This window comes from Stegodyphus dumicola, chromosome X1, assembly GCF_044657685.1.
Source record: "Stegodyphus dumicola isolate Sdum_Otavi_A_Nest chromosome X1, ASM4465768v1".
Classification (NCBI taxonomy): domain Eukaryota; kingdom Metazoa; phylum Arthropoda; class Arachnida; order Araneae; family Eresidae; genus Stegodyphus; species Stegodyphus dumicola.
In genome coordinates this window covers 238826094-238845930 of record NC_140780.1, presented here as the reverse complement: position 1 = coordinate 238845930, position 19837 = coordinate 238826094, and the positions used below count along the sequence as shown (strand labels likewise).

General features: G+C 34.0%; 1 protein-coding gene across 1 annotated transcript in view; it reads right to left on the bottom strand.

Annotated features, from left to right (window-relative positions):
• LOC118202861 (sushi, von Willebrand factor type A, EGF and pentraxin domain-containing protein 1-like) overlaps window positions 1-17328 on the bottom strand; it is a 139873-nt gene extending 122545 nt beyond the window's left edge. The window contains exon 1 of the mRNA XM_085807230.1: window positions 16654-17328. Coding sequence (XP_085663356.1) covers window positions 16654-17081 — 428 coding nt within the window. The 5' untranslated portion in view covers window positions 17082-17328. The remainder of the gene's footprint in view (window positions 1-16653) is intronic.
• Between the last annotated feature and the right edge of the window lie 2509 nt (window positions 17329-19837).

Here is a 19837-nt window from a genome sequence, read left to right as displayed (position 1 = left end):
CACAAACAATACCAGATCGTTATCTTATGACCCGATTAGACGATTTCAACCACATTTTAAAAAATACTAAAATATTTTCTAAAATTGATTAGCAAAAAGCATATTTTCAGATTCCTATTAATGAAAATGATAAGCCAAAAGCTGCCATTATAACCCCTTTTGGACTATATGAATTTCATGTCATGAGTTTCGGGTTGCGTAACGCATCTTCTACCTTTCAGAGATTTATTAATGAGGTATTTAGCGGACTAAATTTTGTTTTTACATATTTGGATGATGCTTTAATTGCATCAAATAATGAAAAGGAAAACGAAAAGCATTTAAAATTAGTTTTTGATAGATTGCAAAAGTATGGATTGAGACTTAATCCTAATATAATACAAAATATTTCTAAACCTGTTTTTTGGGGTTAATGAATTGGAATTTTTAGACTTTCTATTTACACCTGAAGGATCAAAAACCTCTTCCTGACAAGGTTAAAGCTATTCTTAATATTAAATTTCCTGACATAATTCACCAACTACGAACCTTTCTTGGAATGGTTAAGTTCTACCGTCGTTTTTTAAAAACCGCCACAAGTACTGAAGCTGTTTTACAAGACTACCTAAAAGGCGCAAAGAAAAGAGATAATCCAAAAATAACTTGGACGGATGAGGCCATTGAGAAATTTGAAATATGTAAACAAGCTTAGCAAATGTAGCTCTTGTCTCTCACCCCGACCCAGACTTACCTTTATCATTGTGCACAGCTGCTTCGGATTCGGCAGTCGTTTCAATTTTACAGCAAATTGAAAATGGTAGTTGGGAACCAATCGGATTTTTTTTCAAGAAACTTAACGTTACGCAGCAAAATTACAGTAAATATGATCGCGAACATCTCGCAATTTATCTGTCCATTAAACATTTCAAACATTTGTTGGAAGGACGAAAAATCATAGTGTATACTGACCACAAGCCCTTAATCTATGCATTTTCCCCAAAACTAGATAGAGCATCTCTAAGACGAACTGGGCATCTCCAATACATTTCAGAATTTATAACAGTTATTAGGTACATTACAGGAGAGAATAACGTAGTAGCGGATACATTATCCAGAATCGAAGAAATCGCCTTAATTAACTATGACGAAACTGCCGAAAACAAGACAGAGAGGATGAATTTAAGGCATTGCAAAAATCTACAAATTTGACTTTTAAGCAGTTTTCCCTTCCATCTGGAAAAAATTATGGTGTGATATTTCAACACAGCATGGTAGACCCTATATACCCAAGAGTCATCGTATGAAAATATTTCATCAGTTTCACGGATTATCCCATCCTGGAATCAAACCAACAATAAAATTAATCCCTTCAAAATTTATTCGGTCAAATATCAAAAAAGATGTTCAGCATTTGGCGAAATCTTGTATTCCATGTCAAAACTCTAAAATATCCCCCTATACGAAATCAATAACTGGCGAATATCCAACGCCAGCAGAAAGATTTCTAGACGTATACGTTGATCTTGTTGGTCAGTTACCACCATCAAATTGTAACACCTACTCTCTAACATGTATAGATAGATAAACAAATTGGATAGCAGCTATTCTGTTCGAAGACATGTCAGTAAAAACTGTAGCGAAAGCTTTCTATAGCAATTGAATAGCAAGATTTGGAATACCCTTGTATCTAATAACTGATTAAGAAAATCAATTTTCATCTGAAATATTTCAAACCCTGTCAAGAATCTGCGGCATTAAGCTCTCACACACTACAACCTATCACCCGCAGTGCAACGGCAAGGTAGAACGGCTCCACAAGATCAATAAAGGCTGCTTTCAGAGCCCATAATAATAAATTTTGGAGTGAGATATTATCAACGGTTCTTTTAGGCCTACGAACGGCAATCCACAACAATACTAACTATACAATAGCGGAAATGGTATTATACCATTGGTATATGGAGAAAATATTAAACTTCCGAATTGAAATTCCTTGAAGAGAAAAATCCGTCACACACCACCTGGAACTTTTATACGTAAATTACAAAAGTATACGGAATTAATTCGGCTGAAGGAAATACAAAATAAAGGTATCCCTAAATTATTTGTACATACAGATTTAGAATTAGCTTCTCACGTTTTTCTGCGCATTGGCAGAGTTCGTAAGCAACTCGAACCCCAAAATGAAAGTCCACATTGTTTATCAATCGTTTACCAAAATATTTTACTCTCAGGATAAAGAATAAAGAAGTAAATGCATCGATAGACAGATTGAAGCCAGCATATATTGTACCACAACAAATCCCTGAACAAGAAACCTACGACTCCAAATTGTGTAAACAAGCGCTTACGTCGATTGAAATTCAAACCAAAATAACTGAGACTAACCTAAAATCAAAACAGCTTTAAGACAATCCCGAACTGGTAGAATTCTTAAGACACCGTTGCGATTCAAAAACTGATGTTTTACTTATACATTAATTTTGTTATTATTTTGATGATAAGCACCATTACTTCTTCCAATTCTTCTTTCTAACGTAACGTTCGTTACTGGAAGGGGAGTGAATGTAACGGCATAAAATGTAAATAATTAATTTGAAAGTAACTCACAAATATCTTAATAATTATAAATGTTTACTTTGTATATTCTTGTATTATCGTTTTTGGCAACAAATTTTATCTTTTGAATCCAATTTGTTTTAGAAAATAGATAGATGAATTTTGACTACTTCTGAGTTGGTGAATAAAGTTCCATTGGTATTGATATGGTAATCTTTTTATTTTTTGTAGTTCAGTCAAACATCCTTGAAATAGTAAGATTTTGTCTGCATCTTGTTGTATCAACTGATTATTCATAACAGGTGTACTTATAGATATATAAAGAGCATACAACTGTCTACAGTGACAGTACTTTTTAACATGTTAATCAATATTTAATGCACCAAGGCAAATTTACAGTCTAAGCTACAGCTACTCAAGAAAGGGATATATTCAAGCAACTATTAAGAGGGGTATGTATTAGAGGAATATTAACAAAATTTACCTTAACAGATCGTATCTATTTCCCAGAACAAAGAATCTTGTGAACAACATATTGCTAACACCTTTTAAACTCCTCTTGATTGATATTATATTCTACTTCTCCCCCCCCTTTTAGTTCACTTTTAAGCTTTCTTTAAATTTTAGCACACATAGTTTCTGGTCTAATTCTTCATCAGTAGGTTACTGTAGCTTACTGTAGAAAGTTTTCCCAGCAGTTCTACTTTCTCGGCAGAGAAGCTAACTAACAGTGGAATTAAGCGAAACAGAAGCAGCATTTCCTTACATATTTAGAATTGATTCAGCATTTTTAAATTACACTATAAATCCTATCAATCTTGCATGCATTAGCAAGGGATTATAATTATTTACAGAACCCAATACTCATTTCCTTTATTTTCTGCAGTATAAGTCACTAAAATTTCAGAATGTACACGCTCTGACATCCTATCGAAGAACAACTCAGTTCTTGCAAAACATAACACGTTATTTACATTGACAATCACGTCTAAACAAGAAAATCAGAACAACCACTACTAAACTGATTTTCGTCTTTATATTACTTACGCTTTTATTCAACACTTTCTTCCATTCTGTCTAACATCTGTTAACCTCATCAATTGCTCTGTCCCCACAAAACTCTTCCTATTTTTTTACCACTCTTTGCACAGCTGCAGAATAATTTATCTCTAAAGCTGCATTTTAATTTGCTCATTAGGAAGGTAGAAAATTCTCAAGGAACACAGGATATGTCCAAATACAGCTCAAATGTTAAATTACCAATCAAAACGTTTACTCAGGAATTGTTCACCCCAATATCATTAAGACTAAGAAAGAAGAATTTCTCATCAACATCAGCAAAGGATAGCAGATACATTTCCTTAAGCACGATCTTTAACAAAATAACTTCAAATCATTCACGATAATTATGAAATCTAGCATCAGAATAATCAGTTTCAGGTTTTGCAGTACTAGGAAAGCGTATTAAGTAGCGTAACCATAGTTGTGATTATATGAAATCAAAACGCGTGTACATAATTCTTATGCAACGTATGTTGAAAGGAAAAAACTATAATATTCCAGCCTCCATCGTCGACAAGTAGCCAATTCATAAAATTGCTTAACTATGGTAGTTCACTCTGCATTTTTATTTTGCAAACGAATCAGTTAAATGGCGTCATATTCTTCCCCATGCGTAATGTGAATAGAGACCAGTATACCTTAAAAAAACCCCAAGGAAACTCTGCATATAGTCTTCGCCTGCTTTGTCGTAATCAACCAACCAATTTCTATCGCATTTTCGTCTGAATTTCCCAAAACTACATGACGTATAATGAATTTAACTTCCGTACTTAAGCTAAGGTTTAGCATCATACATAAAACGTTAAATAAAAAAAGAAGTACCTAGCTTCAGTTTCACAGACAGCAATACTGATCTAGTGCACAGAAATTAACGAGGTTACAACGTCTCGTATTCTTAGTGAGCATAAACTAACTAGAAATTTAAAAATAGTTGAAATTTGTCTAGCAGGTTTAAGAAATTGCCAGTAGAACAAATCTGAATAGACTTTCCTGTTGTTAACTGTGTCACGGATTAAACTCGCTATTCATCATAGCTCTCTTTCAAACATATTGATGTAGATACAGACAGGTGATTCATTTCGTCAATAGGCGAAATAAACTAAAATTCATGAATACTGTGCAGTATAGTAGAAGTATTTCCTCTTTTCTGCGATTTTCTCTATTAGAACTCTTCTGAATTTATTTTTTTTTTCTGGTATCTAATACACTTCATGGGAAGATTATTGCATATAATACGCATACCACATGTGAAAGGCAAAATATGCCTTAATTTATTATTTTATGTTATAGTTAAGGTTTTTGTTAAATAACTGGAAGCTATGTTGAAGTTCTTGAGGTGACAAAATTTATACGCGTTAATTTCAAATGCGTAGTATGTTAGCGCCTTTAATCCTGATCAATTCAACTGTCAACGGTACTTTCACACGATTTTAATCTTTTGTTTGCATTAGCTTCTAACGCGCCATAGTAGCGAAAGAGTTAAAAAAATCTCAATGAATATTAATGTTTTTAAGAGGAACAAAACGAGCTCAATTAATAAAGGTTTCTTAAGTGAACGTCTTTATTAAATAAACCGCTTTAAATTGCTAATGAAATTATTACCTCTGATATAACTTTGAAATTATTCAAATGACCTTGAGAAAAGATAAGAGAGTCGAGGAACTCACATGTGAAAGTGGAACAGGAAAGAACTGCATTTATTCAGAAGTGAAAGTGAAAATACAATTACGAAACATTGTATGACTGCTTTAAGGCCTTCGAGGAGCGTTCTTTTCCAGACAATCCGATTGTAAATCAGATATGATACGGAAAATCCTGGGCAATTAGTTGCTTACAGTCTATTTTCTTCCTATGGATAAGAAATTGTTTTGATAGCTATGTGCAACTGTGCAGTGACTTACGAAAAAAATTAAAGTTTTCATCATACAATTGAGATCTTTTACTAAATTTTGTTACTTTATGATAGGCATTTTCAGTGGCATTTTCCCCCGCTCAGCTTGTCTCGTACCTATGGTGACGGCAGATGGTTGAGGGTCCTAATTGCTTCTTTCCCATTTCATTTCCGTCTAGCGAGGTTTCCTTCGTAAGAAGCGCATGAAAGCATGTTAATTTGAATAAGAGTCTTAAATGACGTGGAGGAAAAAAAAACGTTTTGTGGTGATGAGGACACTATTACGATCGCAAAGACGAAAAAGAGTTGGAAAGCTATTGAAGTGCCTATTTTAAAGTAACAGATTTTAGTGGTGAGAGGTGGTTAGAAATTAAACGTTCCGTGAAAAAATGGAATAAACAAAAACATCGAAGGTATGAAACAGTCCACCCCTCTACCTAAAGGTTAAAAAAATTTATATACAAACAGCGTATATATAGATAAGGAAAGAGCATGTACATGTTCATATTATACATATGAAGATAAAAAAACGCGCAATAATATCGACAGTAATTTTTATAATAAAATACCCATTTTTATATCATTTTGCAAACTTTTATATCGTCGTTATTGTTAGAACTAGAATATATCGTATGTGGGAAATTCTCTTTTTAAAATTAAAGTACCATTCAATATAAAGTAAATATAATCCTCCTGCAAAACGTTGCATATTGAAGGAAAGTGGTAACCGACTTGAAGCATGAAACTAAAACCCTCATAAAACGTATCCCATTATTTCTATTTCCCGAAATATTGCTTTTTTCTTGTATTAAACCTATTACAGAAGCAATAATGATGTGATTATTTTATAACTGAATAATATGAAGTTTAAACATATTATCAAAGTATCGAATTTTTCTCGGATGAAAAATTTCTTCTAAAAAGAGAGGAAATACCTTGCACAGTCCTTATTCTTTAGCTATCCCTAAAACAATCCGTAAACTTGCTAAGTATTAGTTAAAGTATTACGTTGTACTCTCTTTCTTTTACACTAAACTCTGCACAAAACGAAAAAAAAAACCTTGTAGGTTGTAAATTGAATACGATACAACACCTAAGGGCTATATGGTTAAGAACAGATATCTTCATGGAGGACGTTTTAAGGGAGACTGGCTCGTATTCGTGTTACACGTGGAAAGCGACAAAAAATACCTATGCAGCCACTCTGTTCGCCTGAGATCGCACTACCATAATTTAGCGGTCTTGGTCACTCAGCCACTGGTGCAGTAGAAGAAGCTTATGAATGACGTTATATGTTTGCCGAGAAACCTTAATTTTCGGAATGATTCATGAATTTAGAATACGGTTTGGTTTACTTGATAACGGCAAAAATCTCGAGGGCTATCTCCCTAAGGGGGAGTGATGCCTTCGTGGAGGACTTTCTGAGGGGCATTTGCTCGTATACACGTTACACATGGGAAAACCACGAAAAAGCCCATGCAGCCAGCTTGTTCGCCGGGATTCAAACCCAGAACCGAACTATCAGTATTCGGCGACTTCGTGGAACCGACACAGCTCGGCCGCTGGTATGCCTAAGGTTATAAGGTATTCTTTCCGTCGTCTTAACGTGCCTTCGTGGTGTAGTGGTCTCCACGCTGGGTACGTATTCCAGAGATCCGCAGTTCGATTCTCGGCGAAGGCGCTGCTCATTTTTCATCCTGTCTGTTTCCAAAAATACCTAATGTCTCTACAGTGGCGCCCGAACTAAAAACGTGGTTGATGATGATTCTCCACACCAAGGATTTGGCGATTGGGTCCTCTAAAACCCCAGTCGTCCTTTAAAAGGGGGAGTATATAAGGTATTTCTCCCGCCTTCTTAGAGTGACTTCGTGGTGTAGTGATCTAAGTGCGTATTCCAGAGGTCCGCGTTTCGATTCCCGGCTAAGACGTTGCTCATTTTTCATATTGTCTGCTTCCAAAAATACCTAATGTCTCTACAAGGTACTTACAAAAACACTTACGTATTCCCTTGCTTAAACATTTGTATTTAAATTTATATCCTACACCTATAGCAAATTATTTTTAGTCTTATGTTTATCGTGATAAACATCATTATTAAACTTGTATTCTTCTCAATAAGATCAAGGCGAAATATCAAGAGCCACAACAGATGCTATAAACGCAGCTTAATGGCTTGAGGTCCGTGGAATACGGTTTGTAAAAATTATGTCTTTAACGGGAATACCGGTTAGTAAGAATTATGTCTTAATTTTTTCCCCATTCTTCTTGGTGAAGTGAAGTTGCAATACTTTCCAGCGCGATATTAAAACGTTCAGTTATATTATCAAGGAATTAAAACGTCCTGTTTTATTTTGTGATGAATACCTGCTATCATTATGGAGACAAACGTGATGCAGAAACTAAAGAAGATTTCTTTTTTCTTTGATCTCGTCAATTATAAAGAACATTTTAAAACTGCAAATTTTAAAATGTTCTTTATAATTAATAAAGATTGAAATTTTATATAATAGAAATTTTTTATTACTGCGTACAAATTATTAAACATATATTAAATACCTATACTTGACTTATCTGTGAGAAGTAGTCAAATTAGTAATAAAAACTAAAGGAATTATAAATCAAATCAGACAACATTAGACGAAAGTTTGGACTAAATATTCTCACACAAAACGCAATTGTCTCACCAATGACTGTTTCTACCATTTAAGGCGTTAAGAAGGAGGAGGAGGAATATGCTATGGAATCCAAAAATTCGTTTTTATATTCTTCATAGTTGTAGAGTTATTAGGATTTTTGAAGCAGGAAACACGATAAGTGAGCAATGCCCTCGCCGGGTCTCGAACCTGGACCTCTTGAATACGCGCCGAGTGTGTTACCGTTATACCACGAACGTATGTAGAAAGGAGGGGAAAAATACATTATATAGTATAAACAACGCGATTATATAGCCCTCTTCTAACAGATACGCGTCATCTGAGATATGAAACTGAAATTGGCCAAAAATCCCCTTTATGATGTAATTTCTTTTTTCTGTTTTTACTTTACTCTTTGTTTCTTATTCTTTATTTTCTTCAGTTTTTATTTATTCTATTTTCCTGCAGCGGCCACGAAGCCCTTGAGATATGCAAGAGGAGTCCTTAGGGCTTTCTGGCGTACAGTTGGGGAACTGCTGTGGTAGAGTATTAAAAAAATAAAAATAATAAATAAGAGTGCCAACAAATCAATATTCCCGAGAACAAGTTCAACCAAGCATTTAGAATTCATTTAAAAACGGAAATTTCTAACGATTTTAAAGAAGTTCATGAGGTTCAGTTTCTTTTTTATTTTGTCACATACTGTAAGGTATTTAATCACTCTTTAACACATGCTTTTGTGGTGTAATTAGATAGCACGTACTGTTAGCAGTCGGAAAGTTCGAAGTTCGAATTCTAGCGAGAGCACTACACGTTTTCACTTTTGCTATGAAATAAAAACCTAATCACTCTACAGTAGTATACGCATTTTACTTGAGCAAAGATCTGACAGTAGTACTGAACGGATAGTTACCATTTTTATACAAAGAAGTGCATCTTTCATGTAACATCAAATTCCTGATTATGCATGCTAATCAATGCACGGATAATGAAACAAATAATCAGAAAACATTTTTAAAGAGAAAATGGCCTTCTAAAATTGAAACTATATCCGGATACCATAACCGAATGAATTTTTCAATGGTTTTTAAATGAGCTAACAACAGTATACTGTTTATATAATAAGGTTAAAATAGACCTTACTTTGATAAAAGTAATAAAAATAGTAGAATTAATTTAATAAATGTAGATCTTAGATGCATATTTAGCTTTTCATTCGATACTCGTATACTATACTTCTTTTTGACTTTATATTGGTATTCGTTCAAGTCCTATAGCAAACACAGCCCTAAGCTATGATGTTATTAAATTCGAACTTCTATTCGCTTATATAATTGTAAGGTATTCCCCCCCGCCTTCCTAGCGTGCCTTCGTGGTGCAGTGGTTCTGCACGCTGGGTTTGTATTCCGGAGATCCGTGGTTCGATTGCCGGCGAAAGTGATTGCTAATTTTTCATCTTGCCTGCTTTCAAAAATACCTAATGTCTCTACAGTGGCGCCCGAACTGAAAGGGTGGTGGATGATGATTTCTCCCCACACAAGATTTGGCGATTGGGTCCCCTAAAAACCCCAGTCGCCGTTTAAAAGGGGGAGTATGTAAGGTATTTCTCCATACACACACATCACATCCATCAAAGCCCAACCCAGTACGGTAGGCGGTTGACCAGAGCTCTTGATTTTCGATTTGATTCTTCTCATCTTGATGTTTGGTTAGTTGACCTTTACTCGCTCCCCTCCATGGCCAGTAGTAGTAATAAAGCTCCGGATAAAAAGTTGGGCAAATAGAGAAGAAAGCGACTACGAGATAGATTCAGATTATTCGATGAATTCCAATGTTAACGAGTCAGATTATTCCGCAAAATCAAGCGCCAGTAATCAGCTTCGCAAACAATTCCTCAAAAATAAAGACCAAGATTTCGACAACCCTTTAAGAAAAGAAGTAAAAAAGCAGATAGCAATGCTAATCCTCAAGAGAAATTCAAAGATATTTTTCCAAATTTACTAGCCGCTCAAGCCGTAACTACGAATACGGAAAAAACCCCAGAAGTAAATAAAAAATCAACGCCACTCCAGTCCCCGAAAGCTGATGATTTACTTACCTCGACTTTAGATGCAAATCTTAAATTGAATTTACTTAACAATAATTACAGGCATATTAAAAACAACCCCAACCACGAATTATATCAGGACTTTATAGACACAGAAAAAAATATCAGACGTGAACTTATCGAACAGAAGAAAGCAGAAATTGAAAAGCTTACTAAATGGATAAAACCTGCAAAACCTTGTAAACCCACAATCAGCTTAGCAGAAAAGTCTTCGATACCAGAAGAAAATAAATTCACCCCACTAAGTACAGCAATGGACACTCATGAAGTTACTCCACCAGAAAACATTCCTCCTATTGTAAATACGGAAACAAACCCCGATTGGCGATCTATTCGGCAAATGTGCCAAGAAAATGCAAAAGTAGTTTTGAAGCCCAAATGAAGAACTGAGCAATTTATTTAAGAACTACCACACAAGAAGATTTTCAAAATTTAATACAATCCTTTAAAGGAACAGAATTACAGTTCCGCACCTTTTCACTTTACAGTGAATCTGCAATTAAAGTGATCCTTAAAGATATGCCCAGTACTACCACAGAAACTGAAATTTCCGAAGTTCTAACCAGCAGAGGTTTCCCAATTATTAAAGTCAGACAATTCTCCAAGAAAGTTGAAGACCAAAGACTCCTACTATCCATTTATTTCATCGAATTACACAGAAATGCCGCTGGAGAACAAATTCATCGCTTGAATAATATTTTTGATTTCAACCTTAAAATATAAAAGTACACCCCTCGCAAACGTTCTGTGTAGTGTTTTAACTGTCAGGAGTTCGGTCACTCACAGTCAAACTGCTTTAAGAAAGTTCGCTGCTGCAAATGCTCAGGGAATCACAGAAGCAACACTTGCCAATTAAAATGAAAAAAAAAATGAAAAATAAAAATGTATTTTTTGTTCAAAAGAACAAGTACCTTCCTATCGTGGATGTGAAGTTTACAAAAGAAGATTCGAAAATAAATTAACAGAAAAGAAAATAACCACACCCCTCTGCCTAAACCAAATTTCCAAATTTATATAATAATCCAGATGCTCAACCAGCAAGCTCATAATACCTAAATTTTAGCGCTGCATTGCAACAGAAAAATACTCCTAAAACCATTTCAGAAGTCACTCAAATTTTTCAAGATCCCAAAGTCTTCAAATTTATTCAGAGCATTACCGGAATCGCACATCCAATTAAAAACACCAACAGCACTACAGAAAAAATGATACTTGCCTTCCGTATAAAAGAGCTAACGTTCAGATTCTCAGAAGATAATTAAATCTTCGAAATGCCATTTTAAATGCTCAGAAATTTTAAATGCTGCCATTACTAAAGACTTTCGTTCTTTGCTTATCTCACCTGAACTACAGTTTTCGACAATATATGGCGACACTTATGCTACCTTACTAAGCCTAGTTCCAGAATTCAAGACTACTTCCAGTTCCCCTCAGCAGATGGCGGCACAGGACAAGCTCAGCTAAACCTAACTGACTTTCCAGAATATCTTCCACGGCTACCGAGAGATGGCGCTACCTTAACGACTGCTAGTACGATGATAAAAGTAATTTTTTCTTCCTTTCTTGGCGGCATTGAAGCCTGCCACTTGCCCTTTTTTAAGGGATACGCACCCACTTTGGAACCTTTCTTAGGACCGTATACCACTCAAACACGCATAGGATCTGGATCGGATATTTCTCCCCCCCCTTTCCAGCGTGCCTTCGTGGTATAGTGGTTCTGTACGCTGGGCCGGTATTCCGGAAGTCAGTGGTTCGATTCCCGGCGAAGGCGATTACTAGTTTTTCATCGTGCCTGCTTTCAAAAATACCTAATGTCTCTACATAATCATTCACCCTGACATTACTGCGGAAGCCTTGCTATTTCACCAGAATTCCCCGTTAATTAAATCTATAACTTAATTTTTTTTCTCCCTTATGCGCTTTCTCCAGTTAAACATTTAAGCACTTCAAATAATTTCAAACAGGCTGTACAGTGTTATCTCTTCATCGATGCTACTTTCCTATTTAAGCAGAAAAGAATGTTTTCTCATCTCCGCTTTAAATTGCGGCGTCAATGGGTGGCCATTAGAGACACAATACAATATTGTTTAAACATCTTGCAAAATAATAATAATAATAATAATAATAATAAGCGTTTTGCCGTAAATATTAAACAACTTTAGCAATTTATAAGAACAGGACGACGCTCTTTGCGTTCTGCTGTCTCATCTTTGTCACTTCCTACCCTATCCCTGTCAAATTCTCTCTTCTATTCTGACTAGGACAAGAAAGAACTAAATATCCCTTAGCCTTGAGCCCACTACAATGATCGAATATTATCAAAATCTGAAGGGAGTAAAACATAATTAGCAAAGTTGTTCTTTATCAGGTCGGAAGTGGACGTAAAACATACCATGTCAAGGTTGCAAAGTTTTAATTTATATCCAAATGAGCTTTACCGCAACAAAATCGTTAATTACTTCCAAACTATTCTATGTATTTCACTGTTTTCAAACAGTAGTCCAAGCACATTTTAGAGATACGATAATCGATAAAAGGATAATCCAAGCACAGAAAAACAAGAGTCCGAAAAATATTTAAATTAATGTAAAATTTAATATGTATATTGATTACAGATGAAAGAAATTCTAAATTCACAAATTCATCGTTGCGAACCATGTCAAATCCTTGATTGTGTAAGTCTGTCACATGCTTGTGCCCTCCACCAAAAGAATTTCACTTGCTTTTTGAAGGGCAATGGACAGCATGTTATGGGATGACATCCGATTCACATCAAATATAAAAATTTCGAATCATATGAACTTATGAAAGATATAACCCGAATATTGTATAAAATTTATATAATTTTCAAAACACTGTGATAAGTTTAGAAACCTATTTTTGATGCAGGTGTAAGGGCTTACTTATTTTTATGATACAAATATTTAAATAAAATAATTTATTTAATAATTATAAAAACTCAAAATTAATTAAAAAATATTCGAAAGAAAACTGGAGCCCAGCGCTCCCACTGTTAATCGGGACATTCTTAATGTTCTGAAAGGCAGAATAGTAATTTTAAGAGAACTACACACCAGTTACAGTTTTCTGAAGCTGCAGCGGTTTTTGGTTAATAGTTCCGAACGTACCAAAATGAAGCGAAGTATCTTCTTCAGGTTAGGTTATCTAAAGATCGCAAACCACTCGAGAGCTATCTACGTAAGGAAGAGATGCCTTCGTGAAGGATTGACTCATATTCAGGTTATACAAGGGGAAAACCATGAAATCCAACCATATAGCCAGACTGTTCTCCTAGGTTTGTACCTGGGATCACCAGTATTCAGCGGTCGTAACCATTCGGCCAATGGTGAGAGTAAATCTGCCTTTAGATCATTAATACAGAGAGCAATCACAGTCACCTTCGACGTTATGTCAGGCAAAAAAATTTTACTAAATACAAAAATGCAGATGCAGCAGGTTGTGATAAACCTATAGCTATAGTAGAAAACATTTAATCCAAAATTAAAAAGAAAAGGAAATATGAAAAAAACAATTCCGAAAAAATAAATTATCTTCCAAGTTTAAGATAACGCTACAAAATCTCGAACAACCGAACTACATAACAAGTAATACCAATAAAGAAAATAATATGTTTAATGACTAAGAATGATATAAAACCCGGAAAATGCAATATGAACACATTCCTGGTTTCATTTTTCAGAAAAACATTAAAGTTCAAAATGCTAAAGTATTGCGATTGTAAATTCTCACAATAGATTCTTGATCAAAAACTGAACTGAAGTTAGATGCCACAGAGTTATAGCGTTCAATTCCGTCTTATCAATTAATATTTCAAAAATATGGATTGATTTCTTTAGATACCGTGGAAGTGCTACCAAGTTTCAACCCCCATCAACAATAGAATTCAAGTTTTCGAAGATAAGATAATGTACAAGTAAATAACGGCGAGTAATGCAGACCATTTGCAAGCTTCCACACTGACGAACGACACAGAGAAGTGTGCATTTCAAATTACCATTTCATTCTCAGATAGTGTTAAGATGGCCATAGGATCATTCAAAGACCTTACTAAGGTATCATATTAATGAATGATCCTAAAAATATTTTTTACCATTTATAAATATTTTGAAAAAGTAGAAAATACGCTCAAATTATCTTGTTGATGCAGCACACTGAATGAATATTAAAACAGGTCACTAAATATTACTAGGATGTCTCCCAGAGCCTGGACAAGAGGGAGACAAGCGAAGCACTTGCCTCAGATGACCGGCTAAGAGGGACTACAAATTAGCTGCGAAAATTTAGAAATACGTTTAAAAGATAAATTTTGATTGTTAACTTTCAATTTTGAACCGTAAACACAGTCCTGAAGCAGCACATTAAAAAAAAAAAAAAAAAAATCTGAAATGTTTCAGATTTTAAACTACGTCCAAAGGGGCGTTTTTTTAACATTTTGTGTGTTACTTTTATTTATTAAATATCACGTTCTTCGCACTTAAACCATAAAATTCAGTTCAACAGCAATATCGCAAAATAGTTTTAAAGTGAGCATATCCTTTAGAATTTCCGATACAGAGACTCACGCGCTGGAGATAAAAATGTTCTTTCTGTACAACGTTGCCATTGCTTGCTTTGAAATCCTTGATTTTGTTAATCAAAAATTCGTTAAAGTATTACAAAATATTAAATTGATAATAAAACAAATTCCAGATTTCAAATTTGGTCTTCCACATGCCATATTCGTAGAAGTATTACGTCATTCAAAATTCGATGGCTCTATGTACCATTGTTTTATCCCAATGCGAGAAATATACATACATTTATGTAGATTTTTCATTATTTAATTTCTTTGAATATAACACAGGGAGATAATACTTCGTGGCAAAATTTTGAAAAGTGATTCGCCGTTTGTAGTGAATCGACGCAAAATCGCAAAACGAAAACAATAGTCCTTCAGGGACAAAGCCCCTTTGAACTAAAAATGGCGATTCTTCAGCACTTCTGCACTCGCTTCGTTTTACTTAATCCTAACAAAACTAAATCGAAAATTGATTAACTATTAATCATTCAATATTTAAAGCGAAGCACAAAATTCTCATCATATATTTTATATAATTTTTAGCCTATTAATGGATTGAAACTACTAACTTCTTCTGAAGATTAGGGGACATAATCGCCAAATCCTGGAGGTGCAGAATAATTTCTCCACCATCTTTTTAAGCTCGGGCATCACTGTAGAGACATTAGGTTATTTTGATGCTGGAGACGTGCAAATGAGCAATGCCCTCACCGGGACTGGAACCTCGGATCTCTTGAATGCGCGCCGAGTGTGCTGATCAAACAACTCAATCAACAACACTACGCAGGCATGCTATACCTTACAAAATTACATTGCTTATGAACTTAAAAATGTTCATTATGCAATAAAATGAAAAGTTCATCATATTCTCTTCCGTTATATCTTCAGGCACATCATCCAACTTTACCGCTTGGCCACTGGTGGGCCTTAAAAAATAAGGAATTAAAATGTAACGTCTTAAGCAATGCGAGGTGAAATCTTATATAACTTTATTACTTTTTCAGTAAAAGTGAAAACTGAAAGGAGTGGGTTAAGTAAAGAAGAAAAGATGGAAATATCTTAAGCCATGAAAAATCATGACAAAAACTTTAAAGAGAAACAATACTGAGCATAAATATAACCGAATGAATATGTTGTTTTATTGCAACAAACACCATAAAGAATAGGTTTTTTTTTTGGCATTCTTTGCTTCACTTTGAACATCAATGCCTTCAGCTGCAGTTACATTTGTGTAATGATAAAAATGTTTTTTGCAGTTTCTAGGCCCACCCAGTGAACAAATGGATAAAATCGTTAAACACTGATAGCTTGACCAAGGGAACGAGCTGTCTGAAGGGGCGGTTTCATAGTTTTCACACATATACCAGCCACTTTCTCTTTTAATGTTCTCCACGATGGCATTTGTCCGTTGGCGGGCAGTCCTCGCGTGCTTTGTCACAGTTAAACCAAACAACAACACCCAACCATATAGTTCCTGTTTAAATGATATTAAACACTCCTTTTTTCTGCATAATGAAGACGTATAGGAAAGTGTAGAAAATTGAGAAATGCTTTATTTCTAGTGGCCCGCTTTGCAAATCTTTTGTACTGTATATGACGGGTTACTCTTTCACTATGTTTCATTAAAAACTGAGCTTTCAATTAACCTTCTGTAGTTTCAGATGAAAATATTCAAGGAAAATCAATAGGTATTTGTTTTAAGCTTTTGTCATTTTTAAATGATTAATAAATAAAACAAATTATGTTAATTTAACACAAATTTTAAATAAATGGTTATTTATATTATTAATCAAAAAAGAGTTGATTAAACACAGAGTAAATAGAATCAATAAATCTATCTTACTTCGTAGAATTTAGCCTTGCAGACCTTAAGATATTCCTAGCTTCAATCATCGCTTCTTTTGTATGTGTCCATTCGGCAGCGTAGTCTATATGCTTTATACTCCTTAGGAGTGTGCACATATTATTGCCCAAACTGTCTCTAATATAGTTCACATGTGTCCGAGGTTCTGTTGCAAAAGTGACGATAGCAACTCTGGTGTATTCGGAAGACACAGGTAACCGGCGTACAATTAATTCGGTGAATAGTTTCACGTGTTCGAATCTTTCTGCTCCAATGCTGCCTGACTCGTCCAGAAGGAAAACTACATCATTAGGATTCGGTGCATATCGTTCGAGTGTGCCCAAGAAAGTGCCAAGCTTTTCATCGATAGGAACTCTTTCAGCAAGAATTGCGACAAAAGTAAAATAGGCAAATGCAATAAATAACATCTCGATAAACGGTTGGAAACCACTATTCTGTCTACCTAAATTCAAAGCAATTTGAAGAAGAGAAAATGCAGCTATAATCCATGAAACTAAGATCGGGAGGATTCACAAAGCTGCTTTAGAAAAGCACATGAACTATTAGCGACAGTTCACTACTTACACACACAGGAGCGAAAAGATTTTTTGCGGCAGTTAAGAAACCATGTCTGACCTTAAAAACTTAACGGACTCGAAAGGGAAAATACTACCGCTGATTCAGTATCACGAGAAGGGAAATAACGCGTCAGGGGCATGGCTATATATGACGTAGGCAAATTTCGAGTGCCAGATTTCCTTTGAGAAAATGAAACTTATTTCTGAATGATTTCTGAATGATGACAACCGGCTAGCATAAACAGCTTTTCATTTAACTACTATCGTTTTATCATTTCACGCTATCAGTGTTTAAAAGTCTTCTTAGGAAAAAAGTACGATAAATTTTGTGTGAATTTGAGATTGGTTTCGAAACTGAGAAGGTTTATTGAGTGCGATTTAGATTTTTTCTACCTTTTGCCCTTATACTTTTAATACAGACAACCTTCGAAGATGCTGCTTTAATAATAAATAAACTTATCAGTTACTTAAAGATAGCTCTTTAAACGTGGGAAATTTGCTAAAAGATTTTTATCAGAACTGTAATATGCATATCACAGGAAACCAAAAGATATGGGTAAAAGAACTGATACTGGAATTATAAGGATACGTCGTTTTTGCTGGCTATAAGTGAATTAATCGTTTTTCCTGACTGGTTCTAACTCTTCTATAAATTGGCTTCATAGAAAAATTATTGTGTCTCATACAGAGTCTGTTTCTTTCATTTTCTCTCTCTCTCTCTCTTTTTTTTTTCTCCGTTATATATTCGATTTATTGGACTTCTCATTTTATGCGGGCAATAATTGGCTCATTTACGTTTTATTTTTATTTATTATACTTTTTGTTATTTTTATTTCATTTTTTATTGTTTTTATTTTATTTGTTATTATTTTTATTTTATTTTTTATTATTTTAGTTTAATTTTATCATTAATATTTTATTTATTGATCTATTTTTGTTCAAAATTACTTTTTATTTATGAACAAAATAATCGCTCCTCGTACGGGAAATGGAAAAACACTACTCCCAAAAACTATTAGAAAAGTTGGAAGAAGAACAAAATGATAAAAATTTGTTCTTAAAAAGCAAACAATCACTTTTCGTAATAATAAAGTTTGCGATGTTTTTCAGCATACTTTTCTGAAACACACTGAAACTTGTTTGTTGTGCATCTTTGAGATTAAAAATTAACCTTGAATGTGCTTCTTATCTTTTATGTTAATACCAGTATAAATTGAAGTTAATGTTGCAATGTTATTCCAAAATCTAGTCACAGCTTTTGTCGTAATTTTCGTCCCTCTTTACTCTCATCACTCTTTAGATATGTACACTCACTAAAAGGAAGTGCCAAATTTCGTGGTTAATGTTTCTTAATAGAAATTTTTGTTGCTTTTCTTCTTAAGATTCTCTTGCTATATATGGTAAATCGAAAATAAAAATGTTGAAAGAAAAAATATGATTAATGAAAAGACCTGAAATAAAAGGATACTATGACATGCGTCAACTAAGATGACAAAATAATAGCACTTGAAATTTCATCTTAAATAATTCTTAACGCCAAACAATTTTTAAATTACATAGATATATACTACGAATTAAAAATTAAACTTATGTAATAAAAAGAAAGATTTTTAAACCAAATAATCTTTAAATGAAAAATTTATTCTGAAGGAAAAAAAGAAGAGAATGCTATGTATTACAATCAAATTTCGAAAAAATAATAATACGAAATAAAAATCTATTAATATTAAAAAGGTCTTAAGAACACTTCATTTGATCAAAAATATATAGTAAATAGGAGGTTTTAAAATATCATATACACTAATGAAAAAAGTAACTAGGAACTAAAATAAAGCTCTCTCAGAAACAGAGCAAAAGTCTGAAAATGTGATAAATTTTAAAATGAACTAAAGAGAAATTCCCCACTTAAAATTAGCGCAGATTCTTAAGAGGAGTAGAAAAAAGAGGGAAATAGTGACATTTTTAATCACATAAAACTGCTATATGAATAAAGTGGTGATGTTTTTATATGATTCAGAAAACCTCGAAAATAATGAAAGGCTATCCTTTGGAAATAAAAATACTGTACATGGTGGAGAAATGAAATAAATTTACTCGTTGGAAATAAATGCAATATTGAAAGATTTACGGAAGAATGGCTTGCTATAAAATTGAGTTTATTTTTAAATGATAAATTCAAAAATATTTTTATACAATTCAAATATAATTTATAAAACTAAATACAGATTTGCTGTGCTATAACACTCAGCTCAAATACTGTTGTAAGATTCTCAATAATAGTGTATTTCTCAGTTACTGTAGAAAGTCACGAATCTTAAGAACTAGTTAGAGAATAATCGCTTAAGTTCGTGTAACAAGAAACAACAAGATGGAAGGATAACTAACCCTTTATTATTCCAATAAGATTTAACAAAACTTCGTCTTGGAGTGTACAGAAAAAGCCGACACTTGGGCTTGAACTTAAGGGACTAAGAAATAAACTAAAACTAAGATTAACGAAAGAGATATAGCCGAAGCTATCAAGATTCTAATCGAGTTAGCCCCTTAACTCTATTTGACTACGAACCCTTAACTAACTTAACTCTATTTGACTACGAAGCTTATCA